At 41.0% G+C, this 19,044-nt stretch overlaps 1 protein-coding gene across 3 annotated transcripts in view; it reads right to left on the bottom strand.

Moving 5' to 3' along the window:
- The window catches only part of si:dkeyp-72e1.9 (syntaxin-binding protein 4), a 70,685-nt gene that overhangs the window by 5,602 nt on the left and 46,039 nt on the right, over nucleotides 1–19,044 (bottom strand). For all 3 annotated transcript variants that reach the window (XM_068336862.1, XM_068336864.1, XM_068336863.1), the window contains exons 9-15: nucleotides 15,581–15,687; nucleotides 15,184–15,325; nucleotides 14,014–14,086; nucleotides 5,958–6,046; nucleotides 3,618–3,714; nucleotides 2,461–2,588; nucleotides 529–621 (exon numbers count right to left, since the gene is read on the bottom strand). In XM_068336862.1, coding sequence (XP_068192963.1) covers nucleotides 529–621; nucleotides 2,461–2,588; nucleotides 3,618–3,714; nucleotides 5,958–6,046; nucleotides 14,014–14,086; nucleotides 15,184–15,325; nucleotides 15,581–15,687 — 729 coding nt within the window. The remainder of the gene's footprint in view (nucleotides 1–528; nucleotides 622–2,460; nucleotides 2,589–3,617; nucleotides 3,715–5,957; nucleotides 6,047–14,013; nucleotides 14,087–15,183; nucleotides 15,326–15,580; nucleotides 15,688–19,044) is intronic.

The raw sequence follows: 19,044 nt of genomic DNA, 5'->3' as shown, positions 1-19,044 counted from the left end.
CAGATACAGTATGTACAGTATGTGTGTCAAGTGCTGGCGTAGTCACTAGTGTCACATCAAAGTCACTGATTTCTGCAAAATGTTAATATCATGATGTTCACTATTTCCAATTATTTGGTTGTTTTTTTGCTTTGTTTCTACATATCGAGTAATGAACAGATAGAGGGACATTCACCAGATGAACACCTATTGACAAGGTATTGATCATTTTGGGGCTCTGAAATTAAGTTGGCTGCCAGAGTCACATCTAACAAAAAAAACCAATCATTTCAAAAAAATATTCCAAATAATAAAATAAAACAAAACAATAATAATAAAGTGAGTAAAAAGTGAGTTGCAATTGAAAATCTATGACAAATCATCACTACAGAGCCACACTTTTACTACGCTTTCAATGAGTACCTTAATGAAATAAAGGAATATGTGTGTGTATGTGTGTGTGTGTGTGTGTGTGTGTGTGTTGTGTGCATGCGTGTGTGTGTGTGTGTGTGTGTGTGTGTGTGTGTGTGTGTGTGCATGTGTGATTACCTTGAGCTGCTTCATCTGGACTTGAAGCTGCTTCACCTCTCCCTGAAACTGCTCCATCTCCTCACTGCTGTAGCTGTTTTCAGATTCATATGTCTGCGCACGTGCGCGCACACGCACACACACACACACACACACACACACACACACACACACACACGCACACATCTTTATGACTAAATCTAATTAATAACAATTACTTTATATTTCAATGTTTTTTTGAAATTCTTTTTTGAGTTTTCCTGGGTTTGAATAATACCTGGAAGAATCATTACCACCAACTGGGAATGCAGAGCAAAGAAAACCCTTGCAGTGTCCCACATTGCATATTTCCATTACTATACTCAAATGTAGTATTTTTGCAAATATATTTTCCTGCAAAGTGTGTGGATGTCAACAAACAGTGATATATGGTGTACTTACTGGAAAGGAAGGCTGTGTTTCACTGATCAGCCCTTCCCCTTTCCTCCACATACAGTATATTTGAGATTGAGAAGAATCCATCATTCCACACTCAATCTGTGGTCATCTTGAGTTTGTCATCCTGGTACTAATCCTCTTCTAGGAATGTGTGTGTGTATGTGTGTGTTGAGCCTTTCTGACTTTTGACATCTGCTCAGGCTTCAACTCAGCCACGACAACAACAACAACAAACTTAAGTGAACAATACTGCAGATAAATAGCAAGTATAATCTTACACTGGGTTAACAACAAAAATCAAAGCTGTCACTTATGTAATTATACTATTATATTACCAGATGACTACAGGGTACAGACTGACGACAGTACCTCCTAAAAAAACCTCAATTCCTTTGAAGTCAGCAAAAACATTTTGCTGACTTTGTATTTTTCCTTCAATGAGAACATCTCAACGTTCTCCATAACTTGCTGGTTCCACTCTGTCAGCCTACAGAACAGAAACCACCTGGAGAAGATCACAAAAATGTGTTCCAAGATCATTAGAGTTCTAACAAGATCCCTCTCCTCCACACATGAGCGACAAACACTGGTTGGCCAATAAAATCCTACAGGACTCCTCACACACTTACACTCCTCCTTTGAGTGGTTCTTCATACAACATCATCTCCGTCGCCCGGCTGTAGGACACAGAGGAGGAAAGCTACCTTTGTTCCCAAAGCTGTCAACCTCCTTAACTCCTCCTGATCCCTCTGCAGTTTCTGTGTTTATCTGTAACTTCATACCTGACTAAGTTCACACTGTGATGGAAGAATTCGGTCGTTATTATCATTGGTTCATTATTGTCTCATTACTTTATCCTTAATCACTCACATACAGTATATCATAGTTAACCAATAATATATAACTTGAGGTTCCTATTACAATTGTGACGATTTTCTTGTTTGATGATCTATATGCAAATATGTGACCACCTACTTCAACTATTCAATAAAACACTGCAGGTGACACCAGCAATCTGGAGAACTGAGCACACTGCGCTGGGTCTGCTGGTGTCTCACCTGCAGTAGAAAAAGTTACCTTGAGTCCGCCTGTGTCTTTGTGCCTTTGTGATTATTTCTTCATAGGGTGTTTAGAGAATAATTCTAACACACTGTTTATGTTTACACTGTGTACACTTTTCATACCGAAACAAATAATGCTCCCACAATATGAGAGGTCTTGATATCTTTATATTTTCCACAGTCTTTATTTTGCTCATATATTGTTTAGATTGTACATATCTGTTTCTTGTGTATTTTAGTGTTAGTGTTGGCTTTCTGTGTACTAAAATTACCTTTTGTATGTGCCTTCAATTGCCCTTTTGGACAAAAAAAGTTTTTTGAATTGAATTGAACTGAATTGAAAATACAGAGTACAGACTGACTACTGAGTACAGACTGACTACAGAGTACAGTCTGACTAAGGAACACATGACTGGAGTTGGCACAACCAAATAAAGTGACCTTGACTACTTACTGGTGAGTGAAAGGCTGAGGTGTCCATCAAACTGGCTGCTTCGTGATATGAGAACATGAAGGGACCTGAACTGGAACCCTGTTCCTCCAGGTCTTCTTGAAAGATGCTCCGTGTGGCCTCCACGAAGTCTGAGAGTTGACATACAGAGAGAGTTGACATACAGAGAGAGTTGACATACAGAGAGAGGACATGTTACTGCTGACTAAACAAAAAACGTTTTCGAAAAGATCAGGCACCGTGTGGACGGTGTCTGTCTAGTCCAGTCCTCGTCCCTCTGCACGTAATGTATGTCTTCATGGAAATGGTAAATTAAACGTCCACAACTATAATAATGTTACATCCTTGGACTCAGCGTGTCAGACAGCCCCGCTCTCTCCTCTCAGTGACTAACTTTGGGCTTTGATAGTTACAACAAATATGTATTTAAAGTTATTCATTTTCTTGTAGAACAAAATCAAAATATAATAATGTTGAAATAAAAAATACATATGCTTTGAAAATAAACCCCAAAACAACAGCTTATTCCAAGAATCCAACATTGGCACACTGAAATGAGGTCAGGACATGAGGGTCCCCTGTCCTCATGGGCCTCTGCCTACTTATCACTGGGGGGCATTGTGCTATTATTCTACAAAAAAACATTGTGACAAGCATTCTACACAACACACACACACACACACACACACACACACACACACACACACACACACACACACACACACACACACACACACACACACACACACACACACACACACACACACACACACACACACACACACACACACACACACAAATGTTGATGTCATGGTATAAATGTCACTGCTGTGTGCTTGATGATTTTGACACTTATATTAATTGTTATTGTTGTTTTTGATGCTGTTTTTTCTTTTATTTCTTCCTGTATTTGAATTGTTCACCCCTCACCTTCTCCCCAGTCTGGTCATCCTGTCTAAACAAAATAAATAAAGGCAGACTACAAGACGGAGAATTGAACTGCGAGCTACTGCCTGCCTACAAACAGATGTGTCCTGTGCCTCATGTTTACAAAATGTGACACAACTAGTCACCGACATGTAGCAGTCATCAGAATGACAGGATTTCAGCACAGATATTTCACCTTACTGTTGACACAACTGGAAGTGTGTGTTTGTCACCTCCATAGGCCACAGTGCCTTGTGGGTCTGTTGTCAAGCTCTGTCTTAACTTCTTTCTCTTCTCTTCGGTCACGTCCAAACCCAGGAAGGACAATGCCTGAAAGACACATTCAGAATGATAAAAACAGCAGAAACAAGGACGTATTAAACCTGCCATTGCAGCATGTAAACATTTGAGTATACCAGTATGTCAGCAGCAGCACAAACTGTACCTACTGAAATGATGCTGTAGAGACAACAGTTCTCTCAGTGTCCAAACAAAAATATTAAACATCCATGAATGGAAGATATATCGGACAGATCTTCTCCTTTTGGCTTTTCCCGTCAGGGGTCGCCACAGCGAATCAATTGCCTCCATCTAACCCTGTCTTCTCATCCTCTTCTCTCACACCAACTACCTTCATGTCTTCCCTCATTACATCCATAAACCTCCTCTTTGGTCTTCCTCTAGGCCTCCTGCCTGGCAGTTCAAAACTCAGCATCCTTCTACCAATATATTCACTATCTCTCCTCTGGACATGTCCAAACCATCTCAGTCTGGCCTCTCTGACTTTATCTCCAGAACCTCTAACATGTGCTGTCCCTCTGATGTACTCATTCCTGATCCTATCCTTCCTGGTCACTCCCAGAGAGAACCTCAGCATCTTCATCTCTGCTACCTCCAGCTCTGTCTCCTGTCTTTTCCTCAGTGACACTGTCTCTAGACCAAACAACATCGCTGGTCTCACCACAGTTTTGTACACCTTTCCTTTCATTTTAGCTGAAACTCTTCTATCACACACAAGATAAACCTCTACCTCTTTAGCTTCTCCTCCACCTGTTCCCTGCTCTCACTCTGCAAACATCATAGTCCATGGAGATTCCTGTCTAACCTCGTCTGTCAGCCTGTCCATCACCATAGTGAACAAGAAGGGGCTCAGAGCTGATCCCTGATGCAGTCCCACCTCCACCTTGAACTCCTCTGTCACACCTACAGCACAGCTCACCACTGTCTTACAGTCCTCATTCATGTCTTCCACTGCTCTCACATACATATGATTACTGTATATACTGTATATAAAAGGGATTAACCGGTAGAGGCCTTTTGGCTTGTGTAGCTCCCGTCCCCAGAATCAACTAAACACCTTTCTCATCACAATATCTTCGGTGATGATGCTGTTGTTGCTCTTATTGTCCACTTTTGCAGTCTCACAATTAATTGTTGTCATTTTGAGAGTCAGACTTTCAAAAAGATGCTTAAGTTTGAATGAATGAAAGGGTAAGCTAAGATTTGTGCATTTAGATGTGGCTCCGTTGAGTCAGGAATCAAGCATTTATGAAGCACGATGCATAAATGAAACAAACTACAACTAATCTTTGATTTATCAGCCAGTTTTGTGCTCGGTTGAATATTACGTTTTTTCCTGCCAGGCTCCATTCATTAGTTTTAATCCTTTGTTCAATTCTCTCAATTATTAGACTAGCTCCCAAAGCCATAAATACCCATAATTCATCTCCCTCCTTCCATTTAAAAGACAAATGATCAAAAGAGAATAGTGCCTTCAACGCATGAACTTGGTCTCTATAGTCCCATTAATGTATTGTTAGACGGGGTCAACCCGTGGCTGAGACAGACAGACAGACAGAGAGGGGAAAGCACAATCAGTGGGGAGATGTGGAGCTGGAGGCCAGGCGTGAGGGGGAGCATGGAGGAAATGTGCTGATAATGACAACGTACAAATATCACCCAAGGCTAACAGAGAAATCAGTGAGAAACTGTGAGGGAGATTAAAGTCTAGATGAGGAGGAGAGAACTTGAAAATGAGGAGGAAAAAGTGCAAACTGTGAACAAAAATTTATCGGAAAAAAGAGCCATTCGTGCGTATCTGCTTCATGAAGTTTCTTTCACATAGTGATTGTAGAATGAACTGTGCACAGTTCTTCATACACAGCCAAAATACTCTCATATTGTTTGGCTTTAATAAAAATATTCAAGGTCACCATTTATATATTATATACCATATAAGTAGTATAATATCTAATATATAATGTGATATAATATAGAATATATAAGTGACAATGAGTGCTTTTCTGCATAAAAAACAACCACGCTCTCAGCGGGGATAGGTTCCAGCCCCCCGCGACCCACCACAGCGGATGAAGTGGAAGATGATGAATGAAAATGAATAAAATAAATAGTTTGTTGCTAAATCTCAGAATTTAGTTTTTTGCCGGTGGTCCTGGAACGCATTAACCACGAGTAACGAGGGATTACTGTACATGAGGGAGGTGTTGGTGATTTTCCGACTACAGTCATATTGGTCGTGATATGTTTCTCAAAATCCTGAGGGAGAGACTCACCAAGTCCAACTTGTCTGATTTGAGTCGTATGCAGGGGTCCAGGGTTATTTTAGGTTTGGCTCCTGTTGGTGACCTCTGGCTGGTTGAACCTGGATTAACACATAGTGAAGAAAGATATCAGAGATTAGAAGAGAAAGAAGATGAAGTGGGAAAATAAGGGGTTGATTTTTGACAAAGAAAATGCTTCATAATTAATATGATTTAATATTCTCGTGTTAAAAATGTATTTGTATGACATATTAAACCAGGGGCCACTAGTTTTTAACCAGAATGTGATACAGAAGAAAATATCATTGGACACAAAGTACAATATGTAGTATCAGAGTGGAGAGAAAGATGTTCTTAGTGGATTCGGTGGAAGTGAGTGGTTGTGCTCATGAAAGTCTGTGTGTCTGGGTGGGAGGATGAAAAGCAGATGATTGAAAAGAGGGAGTGAAGGAAAGGTGGCTGGCTATGTAGATGAGAGTGAGGTAAACAGAGAGGGAAGGGCAGACAGTCAATGCCTCATATTAATTTGATGAGTTTATCTGCCCCAGATTTGTCTGTCTACAACCAATAGGAACTGTGTGTCTGCACGCTCCCTTTCACTGGATGAGCTGCTCTACCCTCCTCACACCACCCAAAGGATTTATACCCCCCCTTCCCCAACTGCTGCCTACGACTGACAGACCTGCTGTTGGGAAGACAGCCGTTCTTAAATCCTGGTTACATCCAGACAGCAAACACAGTGAAGAATTAAATGAAATAAATCCAACAAACGGCAACAAAAATAAACAGGATAAAAACCTGAATTAAACTTAAACTAAACCTAATCCCCAAAGGGGAAATTATCTTTACACTCACACCATATACATACAGTACATATACTGTATGTTAGACATGCATACATATATATATTTTAATAAACTCACTTTAAAAACCTCATGGTGTCACATTTTAACTCCACCCACTACCTGTCAATGAAGCGCCCAACCAATCACGGAGCATCTGCCAGAAGGAATCCCGTGAACAGTATGGCGTAAGGCATCTGTGAGGCTTTTTGTTGTGGTTACGCCTTTCGTCCGCACGACAACGCAGATATCCGGGACGAAAGCAGCGGTCAAAGTGAAGTTTTTTGAAAACGCCGGGTATGCGTTGTCGTGTGGACCCTGTCACCAAAACCTTTTGTATCCGGGGGGCGTCACCCTGTGACAAAAACCGCTGTGACGTCAGTGTGTGACCCGTGTCTACATGTACACACAGAAAGGGCTGGGTTAAAACCGGCTATTTTCTGACGTGCAACAGCTCCACGTCAGAGCTGTATACCTCAATGTTATAAAAGCACAATATATATATATTTATATTGTGTGCAGGCCCCTGAAGCAAACACAACACACTAGGGGCCAGTAGAAATGCAATTAGTACAGAAGGAGGTAGAGACTTCATGGTGCGCCCAATTGAGCAGCTTGTAAGGTGGACGACGCCTTGCTCAAGAGTGCCTTGGCAGTGACCAGGAGGTGAGCTGACAGTGGGTGGTGTCAGCTCACCCCCTGGTCATGTCAAAACACCACTCCAAAGATGGACGGGCGGGATTTGAACCGCCGATCCTGTGATCATAAGACGCTCGCTCTACCACTCGGCCACTGCCACTTTCCCCAGTGCCTTGAAAAGGTGTCTCTTGTTTTTCCCTTGACACCATCGTAAGAGATTGTTCCAGATTAGTAGTACCAAACAATAACACAATCGACTGGGAAAAAGTGAATGTGGTGCTTTTATCATTCTATCTGTCATGGTTCAGTGTAGCTGTGCTGGTGTGCGGCAGGGGGAGAGGCCAAACTTGTGGGTGGAGCCTCGGCTCCATACCTGTTGGTTCTCTCCACACCTGGTGGTTCTCTCCACACCTGTTGGTTCTCTCCACACCTGTTGGTTCTCTCCACACCTGTTGGTTCTCTCCATACCTGTTGGTTCTCTCCACACCTGGTGGTTCTCTCCACACCTGGTGGTTCTCTCCACACCTGTTGGTTCTCTCCATACCTGTTGGTTCTCTCCACACCTGTTGCTCATCCCCACACACGTTGATGGTTTTCACACCTGGACTCGATTGGGCTAATCACCATGAGGCTTTTTAAGCCAGGCTGTGTCAGAGCTCTTTGTTGGGTCGTTCCTACGTTTGGTCCTGAAGTCTTGCTTTGTTGTTTTGTCTTGAGGTTCTGTCCTGTAGTTTTGTTTTGTTCCTGCCTTGTTCTGCCTGCATTTTGTTTGCATTCTTGCCCGTGTCTGTAGTTAAGTTTATGTTTCTGATTAAATCATGGACAAAAGCTCTTGCTATTGTGTCCTTTGGGTCCATACCCAGCACCTCGTGACAATAACAACAGTTTTTTCTTTTAGCAATGTTTAGACCTATAAGCAGGTCTTTTCTGTGAATTGTTAACAGGGATCAGGGAATCATCACCCAAAAGTAAAACAGACATGCAATTACTTTTGTTAAGGACGATAAAATTCAAGTGACCAGAGTTCATTTTACCTCAAGAAAGTAGTGCATCCCTGGGATGTGCTTCAAAAAAATTTGTGCATCCCAACATGACGTTTATGCATCCCAAAAGGAATAACAGAATATACAGTAGAAGAACGGTAGAACTCTCAATTTTAATGATTTTGTTAATAACAACATCATAACTGTTTCAGTAAAAAGAGAAAAAAGAATAAATTAACATTTTATTTTTATCAAAATGTAACAGCCTGGTGGTCATTCTAAGAAAACAGTTGTGGAAATAAACAAAGATGTAGTACAGTTTTTTCTCACTTTTGCTTTTAACTCATAGGGGTTTTGGTTTTTTTGCCTTTAAGTCAAACATTCTCTTCTGGACCCTGCATCAAGCTGAAAAAGATTTTCCACACAAATGTTTTTTAAGCTGTACCCTCATTGTTTTGTCTTGGGTACTGACATGGACACCCATGGAAACAATCACATCAATTGTGGTACAGATGTTCGCGTTTTTGCTGGTTTTCGCTTGGCTTTTTCTGCGTTTTTATCCGTACTATCCACAGTAATGTCTGTGTCTTTGTCTTCATTAACGTTTGATTTGATTTCTATGCAAGAAAGCACTCACTGTCACTTGGAGGCATGGTCATAATGTAAGACTAATTCCTCGCTCTGTCACTGCAGCGTGTAAAATGAGCAGACGTCGTGTTGCCGTTTGGTCAATTTTAATAAGGCTGAGTCGCGCAGGTGAGTCTCGTGACGAGAAACTGGCGCCAGACCAAAACATAATGGCAATTTCCGGGTTCGAATTTATGTAGAGAAATGCATAAATTGTGAATATTTTTGTTGAATGGAAGTGAATTTTTTCCCAATATTGTATTGCAGAAAAAGGTAGATCTGATTTTTTTCAAAAATTGTAAGTATTTAAAGGATGTACCCAAGGACGCACGTTGTCCGATGATTGTGTGTCCCTATCAAAAAATATGAGTCAGACGTAAGGGCACACACTCACGAAAACACTGTGATGACCAAAAAGTTTCAATTCTGACCAGTGCCCCACTTGCATGTGTGTTTCTGCTTTACAAATGGATGTGGAACAAAGCTGGAATTCAAAAGATTTTCTGGCATTGCACACTTTTTTTCCAGGTTAATTAATTCCTGATAGTTCTTTAAAACAATATTCCAGACCTGGTTACAAATGAAATGAACGTGTTGATTTATTGTCCATTTTTTCACAAAGATGGTTGTGTGAACGTGTAACTGGGGAGGTGTCAGATCTCCTCCTGAGCACTGCTGAGGTGTCCTATGTAGACCCCTCCTCTGTGTGGATTAAAAGGATATACACCAGATGATCATTATTACATAATTGGCTTGCAAGAAGAAAGCTGGGTTTGACCCTATCAAGGTAATGTACTGTTGTGTTCTATGAACCCTTTTCCACCAAAAATACTTTTACTTTGCTCATCTGGATCTAAATATTTGTTTCTGTTGTTATGCAGAAAAAATATATGATGTTGATGCCAGATTAGTGAGGCTAAGATGTACTCAACTTTTCTTTAAAGGTCCTATATTATACTCTTTTTAATTACTGTAATGTCACACAGCTACCAGATGTCTCACTATACTGTATTTGAAATGTAAAACTGATCTGTATTCCGTATTCCACTCTTATATTAAATAATTGTTATTTTTCTAAGGTAAAAGTGGAGCTACTTTCTCAGTCAGCTGAATGTAACTCCGTGGCTCCATTGTACAAACAATAGATCAGCTGGTGACCGGTAAACATCACGGAGGATTTGTGGAGAAAAGCATATTGCTTGCAAATGGGAAATAAATCATAGAGGAGACACCAGATGAGGAAAGACAGGAGATAATAAAAACTATGTCTCCCGACAATTGTTACAGACAATGAGAGATTACTGGCTACCAATATGGGGAGCTAAGCTAATGTAGTCTGATGTGCTTCGATGAAACATGGTTACAATCCTGGATAACTACATTTCCATTGAGGGTTAGGGTTAGATCTTGTGCTTACCAGAGCAGTAAGACAAAAAGTGGAGGTCCTGCCTTGTTCTTGTGTACTATATTGAACTGTTGGCTGTTGGGCGCTGTCCCTACATTCCGTTCGCTAACCCTACGTCGCAGTAGGGTTACAAAGCCCTTCATGGTCTGACACCGACCTATCTGAAGGGACTTTTAGTTCCATATAATCTATCGAGAGCACTGCACTCTCAAAATAGGAACTGGTGCTTCCTAGAATCTACAAAAGTAGGACAGGGGCTAGAGCCTTCAGCTATCAAGCCCCTCTGTTGTGGAACCGCCTCTCTACTTCAGCTCGGAAGGCAGACACCTTTTCCCCCGCCGCTGTTTCTTATGCTTATGTAGCGGTGTTTGTTATTTCCACTTGTCAATGGTTGTTATGTTTCTTAGAGCTCCCCCTATGGGACTCTGGTGGTGGTGGGTTGCGTACCTGGAGAACCCTCCTACGTCAGTAATGGCCAGTAATGGCAGCTGAGATTGGTATGTGTCTGGAGCTGTCAGATCAAAACCTTATTGAAACTAGGCAAATATCGGTGGATGTCATGATATTCTGGCTTCACCACGAGGGTTTAATTTTAAGTTGTCTTTTCCTTCAATAGGTTGTTTTGTGAAGATTTTGATCTCCTTTCACACATGATTATGTGTGTGTTGCCAGTTCTGAATAAACTGCTGGAGGTTGAAGACATACGAAGGGACTCATCAATCAAAGAGTAAAAAGAAACAACGCAGAGTATGAACACTTGTTCTGGAGAGTTCTGTTGGGTTTTTCTGTCTGTTAAAGCGCTTTGAAATGTTTGTTAACATGACTAAGTGCTTTTTTTTTTGTCTGCATGTATTTTCCTAGTTAAACCCCATAAAGGGGGGTCAACTGTCAAGTTCTACACCTCTGAGAGTTAAGGGGAAAACCAGGAAACAGGGAGAGAAAACACAAAAAATAGTGGATAGATATAGATAAAGCGCTTTATAAATAAAGGTTGATTGATTGATTGATTGATTGATGTAGTTAATCAATCAACACAAATGAGTAGAAACTATAAGCAGCTACCTTCACTCTTGTAATCCAGTTGACTGATGATTAATTGATTAATTGATTGAATGAATGAATTAATCATTCATTCTTCTATTGTTTTTTTTTTAATTTTTAAAATAAATATTCCTTGATATTAAATTTATTTATTTTCTAGTTGTCTTTTTATTATCATTTTATATGCTACCATATGTTCAATCAAAGTCAGCATTCAGTCATGTGTCTGCAACATTAATGTAAAAAAATAAACAAACTTTAAACAACAGCCTTACCCATCTTTTTCAGCCTGGAATCTAGATGGAAATATTTGATTAGTGTTAATCAGAGGAACTAAATGGTTTGTAAAACTTAAATCCATCTGTATCTGCTATCCCACCACATCATATCTGTCATGCTTAGCAACTGGTTGAACCAATGAGGGCCTGGAGGGAAGCAAAGTTGTCACCTAGGAAACAACCTTGATTGGGTTAATCCAGGTCAATAGGATTGGGAGAAGCTGTCAGCAGGCTTTGAGCTGGGGCTCATGGGTGAACCTTAACATGCGAGCTGTTCTGACCTGAAAATGCAAACTGAAGTGAATAAGAGTAGAACTGATTTAGCGGATCCTTATAATAAACAGCAGCTAAATTTTCGAAATATGTGACTTTAGAAAGGTATAGTTTGGTAGCAAGAGTAAGGAAGTGGGATTACAGATTCCATTTCATGGCATTTTAAATTTCAGACCTTTCCATCGTCTGAATAAAACTTGAAATACTCAAATGTCCTCAGAAAGGTCAGAAACATAAAATCAGATGGCGTGTTTGTTCATTCTATTTGTACATTGCTATATATCATAAATTGCACAGCGCTATATTCTTGCACCATTGCTCTGGGCAAATTTCCCTTCAGATAAAATGAAGTTCAGTATTCTGTGATAACATTACCAGCTCCTTATGGGGTTGTTGTCCACCTTCTCTCAGATCATCTGCTGTGGTACCTGACATGAAGATGATTTAACTTGCTTAAGTTAAGAGGTGGGACTGTTATCAATCAGACCTGATTGTCCAGGACATCCCACAGGTTTAGGACTGGATTGACCTCCATGGAAAGTGGAGGTCAATCCAGTTTCAGAAGTGGACCACAGTGTAATCACTGTGGTGGACTGTAGGATGTTTGTGATGCTTCAATGTAACTTGTCAGAAAGGGGATTTTGTCCTTCTATGGTAAATACAGGACTCTGATTATCTCAGAAACGCCTATGAGACTGTGGGAGGAATGATAATCTCAATGCAATGCTATCCTCAGACTGCTACCATCTTGAATGAAGGTTTCTAAAAGATGATGTTGATGATACAGGTTGGTATGTGATACACTTGACTGGCACTGAAAATTAGGCACTTACTAATCTAAGGAAGGAAATTATTTGGGACTATATGCACTGGACTATACAGGTAGTCCTCGGCTTATGAACACTCGTTTTAGGAAAATGCAGAGATCCCTGTAAGGGATGCCTTCATTTTATTTACATTGCACATTTTAAAAGAGCTTACAAATAGGGACAGAATGTATGTATGGAGAATGGAGAAGAATCCACCGAAAGGGTTTGGTGCAGCATAGCAGCAAATCAAGCACGGAACAACAACAAAAAACACATACAAAACGCAAGAGAAAACTGTGAAATGGAAAAGTTAAAAAAAAAACCTGCCCACACGTAATGATATATATATATATATATATTTGCGCGTTCACAGGTCATGCGTCTTTCAACAAAATAATGACCCATAACACACAGCTAAAATGATTTAGAATGGTTAAGAGCAAAGGATTGAAGTGGCCTTCTATGAGCCCTGATCAAAATCCTGTTGAACACCTGGGGAAGAAGCTGAAACATGCCATTTCAAGACGTCAACCTTCAAACCCAACTGGAGCAGTCTGCTCATGAGCAGTGGGCTGAAATACCTGTTGAAAGGTGCAGAAGTCTCCAATAGTTCCAGAAATCATTTGATTGCTTTGATTGCCTCAGAGGGTTAAGCAACAAAATATTAAATTAAGCGTACCATCATTTTTGTCCATTCCTGTTTCATAAGTTTGTTTTTACATGATTCCAATGAAACAAAATATCCAAAGCCATGTCTGATTTTAATTGAAATTTTCAGCTAATTTTTTTAATCAAGTGTTACTTTTGTCAGCTTCAAGGCATTTCAGTGACCACTGTGGGTTTTCCTTTCATTAAGAGAGGGTACCAACAATTTTGTCACTCACTCGAACCCTCCCTCCCTCCCTCCCTCCCTCCCTCCCTCCCTCACTCACTCACTCACTCACTCACTCACTCACTCACTCACTCACTCACTCACTCACTCACTCACTCACTCACTCACTCACTCACTCAAACCCTCACTGATGGACACAGTGCTTGAAAGGATTTATCTGTTTTCATTTCACACAGAGTACTACATGCTGACTCAGAGAAACAGCTCAGAACATAAAGAAGAGACAAAAACCATGAAAAAAGAGAGACTATGTGTGCAGTAGAATGTGAGGTATCCTACCTGAAATATGAATATCTGGAGGGCAGATGTCAGGAGAAGATGAGGATACTGGTGTGGTCTCTTCTGTACAGGTCTGCAAAGTAAAAACATCGGCTGTATATATTTGGTGTAGATTCTCTTTCAACAACGTCATGGTCATTTTTGAAGGCTGAATCTGAAGCAACTGGACTTCTGTAAAGGGCAGTGGTTCTTAACCCTTGCTCGATCGAACCCTAGGGGTTTGGTGAGTCGGTCTCAGGGGATCGGCGGAGACGGAGGTCAAGACAAAACACCCGACACGATGTGTGAGGTGTTTTGCCAAACATCCATGAATCACTGTCTACGTTTGACACATCGTGTCAATTCGTAATGACACGGCCCCCTTAGCCATCACTGGCTGCAGAGGATCACGCTACATCGATTAGCCTACCTGTGCTACACGGGATTTTGCGCAGTCATAGTCGATTTATGCCCGTTATGATGGTACGTCATCTGATTGCTTTCTTAATATTTTAATTCATAGTAACTATGTTGAACAAAAAAAGAAAGTGGTCGGACGAATAAGTGCAACGTGAATTTACATGTACTATATAACGGAACGTGATGGGAGTCAGCGTTCTGCAGGATTTGAATGTCAAGTTGAGCAACTCTAGTCTGTCACTGGCAAAAATAAAGGAACACTTCCTTAAGCTGCACAGAAAACAAAAAAAAGAAATTTGCTGTGGAAATGACATCAGAGTAGCACTTGTTAAGGTGAAGCTACACATATCTGAACCGGTCTCAATAACAACAGCAGAAGTCACACTGATTTGCAGGTAGGTCATTTCATATGAGTTCATGCACTAGGGTTCGGTGAGTGAGCATATAAAACCGGCAGGGTTCAGTACCTCCAACAAGGTTAAGAACCACTGGTTTAGGGTGTCAAGATGTTTTACCTCTCATCTATGAGGCTTCTTTAGTTCTAACAAACTGATTGGGGTGCAGATATTTAACACAATGACAGGTCATAAGGTCATATTACATACATTTGCAGCTGATTCGACGGCTGTACTATGGGTCGTCACACTTGTTCAAAACAAAAGTGGTTTGTGTACATATACTTATTTCGTATTAAAAGATGAAATATTATTAACTTATTAGACAACATTTTGTGTCCAAAACTTTGGGAGTCTAAAACAAAGTGCAGCTGACCTCAGGTGACCTGATGTGGACCTTTAAGCGCCCAGAGTTGTAATTGTTGCCTGCTGCTCTCTGGATCCCATTATGAAGAGAAGTGCTGCTTGGAAAAAGTCCTTTTCCTGGTATGAAGGCTATCTCCACTACATCGTCTTGGCTGGACATATGAGAGACAAGCATTCACATACTGAGAGACCGTTTCTACTCAACTCTACTTGACTCAGCTTATTCTTTCTTTTTCATTTGAGGACAGTGCCACCACGATGAAGCTGGTCATCATGGTGTCAAGTCGATTAGAGCTGGCAGTATATCAGAAGCATGTCTTAAGCAGTTGAGGGGGGGTATGATGGTGGCAATGTATATAGTATATTGTATATTGAATTAACAACTTTGATAAACGTGGACCACCTACCTGAATTTGACTTTGTTTAACATACTTTTGGCCTCCTCATGGGTCACACCTATCAATGACTCTTTGTTCATAGCAATGAGTTGATCTCCAGGCCTCAGACGCCCATCCTGAACAACACAGAGAGAGAAACTTTGATCATATTGAGGAGCTGAACAGGCACTAAATAAAAGCCGTACTGGGCATTTTTAAACATTTGTATAACCATGCTAACTGAAAACCAATTTATTTTGATGCGACACCCTCCTACCTTCTATAAAACCTTGAGTAAATCTATCCCTCTGAGAGATGCAGATCTCCAGAATTCCCCAGCTCATTTATCCCATACAGAAAACTGCAGTACATGAACTGCTGGCTTGCATCTTTTGTGACACAGGGGATTAAGAGTTGGGATTGGGAGGAAATGGACAACCTGCTTCCATAAGCAGAAGACAGAAGCTGGGGGAATCAATGTCAGTAGCTTTTGCAACAGAGCCAGGCATCAGCTGTGAGATTTGATGACAGAGAATGGACATCGCTTTCCTTCACTGCGGTTTCTCTAATGCAGTTCCATGTAGTTTTGCTACCACGGGTCATTTAATATTGATTTTAAAGATCGTAAGTCGCTGAAAACCAAAAAAACAATTGATGAACCGTTGGACTAACTTTTTCTCAGAACACTCACTCATTCTCTCACTCACTCGCTCACTCATTCACTCACTCACTGACTCGATCACTCATTCACTCGCTCCCTCACTCATCCACTCACTCGCTCGCTCGTTCACTCACTCAATCACTCACTTGCTCACTCCTCTGATTATTCCCACCTACACATTTGAATAAGCTCACTTGAAAACCTCACGCTGTCACGCTTCAGGCGTCTACCCAAAGTTGGGGGCACTAGCCGAGTTAGCTCAGGTCTTCACATTTGTCCATGTCTCTCACTTACAGAGCCGTTTTGGCTTCATCAAACATAGCGGTTTATATTCTTTGATTCTTCTCACAAACATCGATGCGTTAATCACCAGGACTGAGCCCACAAACCCGGCGTCTACCGGGATGGCCGGACCCTAACGGTGAAGCGGTCTTCGTCTTAGTCTGTCCCACACACACGGGACAGCTTCAAAAGAGAAAACAACGATATTATTGTTTTATCGTGGAATTTCCACTGGTTCCCGCTAGTCATTAATATAACTGTATACCATTCCTACAGTTTGGAGGGTACCGACATGGAAAATATATAATATAATGTTGACGTGAAAAATCAGCAAGGATGATTTTTTTTCATACCTATAGTCAAGTCGGGTTCATTTTATTGATATAATGTTAAGAGTTTTCTCAAGGCTTTTTTCTAGGAAGTGCAGCTCTGTTCAGAAAACCAACAGTTCCATCTTCTTCTTCTTTCCTTTCGGCTTTTCCCTTCAGGGGTCACCACAGCCAATAAGTGTCCTCCATCTCACCCTGTCTTCTGCATCCTCTTCTCTCACACCAACTACCTTCATGTCCTCTTTCACTACATCCGTAAACCTCCTCTTTGGTCATCCATTTAGGTAGTCTGCCTGGTAGTTCAAAACTCAGCATCCTTCTACCAATATATTCACTATCTCTCCTGGGTGGTTGGAGAAGTTCAAAAGGAGGGCTGGAATTCACTCTGTTGTTCATGGTGAGGCAGGAGCGCATGAACCAAAGAGGGCAAAAACAATGAGGACAGCAGTTAGAAGGTAAATGACCATCATTTTTATTCTTTATTTTTTGTTTTGTACATTATACACAACTCTCATTTATTGTGTAATAATCTAATTGTAACATGTATTTGTTACATGTTTTGATGCATTTTTATGCTTTATAAAACATTTATGTCGGAATTTTGGGGGGCTTGGAACGGATTAGGGCATTTGCATGGAAAACGCTTCTCTACTTACGAAATTTTCTACTTACGTAATTTCTTCCGGAACCAATTAATTTCGTAAGGAGAGGTACCACTGTACTTAAAATCCTCCACCTTCTTGATCTCTTCTCCCTGTAACCTCACTCTTCCACTTGGGTCCCTCTCATTCACACACATGTACTCTGTCTTACTACGGCTAACCTTCATTCCTCTCCTTTCCAGGACAAACCTCCACCTCTCTAGCTTCTCCTCCACCTGTTCCCTGCTCTCACTGCAGATCACAATGTTATTTGCAAACATCATCTGTCAGCCTGTCCATCACCATAGCAACAAGAAGGGGCTCAGAGCTGATCCCTGATGCAGTCCCACCTCCACCTTGAACTCCTCTGTCACACCTACAGCACACCTCACCACTGTCTTACAGTCCTCATACATGTCCTGCACCGCTCTAACATACTTCTCTGCCACTCCAGACTTCCTCATACAATACCACAGTTCCTCTCTGGACACCCTGTCATCAGCTTTCTCCAGATCTACAAAAACACAATGCAGCTCCCTCTGGCCTTCTCTGTACTTCTCTATCAACATCCTCAAAGCAAATACTGCATCTGTAGTACTCTGTTGTGGCATGAAACCAAACTGCTGCTCACAAATGCTCACTTCTGTCCTTAGTCTAGCTTCCACTACTCTTTCCCATAACTTCATTGTACGGCTCATCAGCTTTATTCCTCTGTAGTTGCCACAACTCTGCACGTCTCCCTTGTTCTTAAAAATGGGCACCAGCACACTTCTCCTCCATTCCTCAGGCATCTTCTCACTATCTAAGATCCTGTTGAACAACCCAGTCAGAAACTCTACTGCCACCTCTCCTAGACACTTCCATACCTCCACAGAGAACCAACAGTTCCATATCAGTAAGTAAAGACAGACCAACAAGCAAAAAACCTCAAGCATATCCTGATTGAAGGTGGACGGTCACATCAGTGGCTGTTAACATACATGTGATAAACTCAGCCTCTAGTACATCTTGGTGGAACTCTTTAGTGGGAATATGCCCTGTTATGATTCCCATCTGTAATGGTTCTGTTTGATTCATTCAAGACAAACATACAGAATGTAACTTTTTTAGATGTTGCAGGTTAGCAAGGTTAGTCACTAAAAATGCTGTGAATTGTGGCACAGGGGCAATAAGTCTGAGTTTGCCAACTCCTTCCTCAGATTGGATGACTTGTGACTTGATTTCTGTTATAATTATTGATAAATGTCTGCTTTAAGAGGATTTCTGAACTGATACCACAAACATAGCAGAATAGATTCAAACATCCAGCATGTGCAAACAGAAGCTAGAATCCAGTTGAAGTGACAGATGCGACAACAAAATTCTGCCCAGAAAAAAATTAATGCATAAATACACAGATTCTTTTGTTATTCTATCCAAATATAATGAGGCAGACAGAAGCAAAGGAGCTGGAGGAAAAGAAGATGGTATGCGCTATGTGGCAGCAGGAGGGCTGTTTTAGAAGGAAACCGACAATCTGACAGATAAGAGACAACGTCAGTGAGCTGCCTGTTTCAAAGACTTTTCTTCTCTGATATTTTC

This window comes from Antennarius striatus, chromosome 16 (assembly GCF_040054535.1).
Source record: "Antennarius striatus isolate MH-2024 chromosome 16, ASM4005453v1, whole genome shotgun sequence".
NCBI classification, from domain to species: domain Eukaryota; kingdom Metazoa; phylum Chordata; class Actinopteri; order Lophiiformes; family Antennariidae; genus Antennarius; species Antennarius striatus.
The sequence above is the reverse complement of the archived record's forward strand: the minus strand, read 5'-3'. Positions and strand labels throughout refer to the sequence as shown.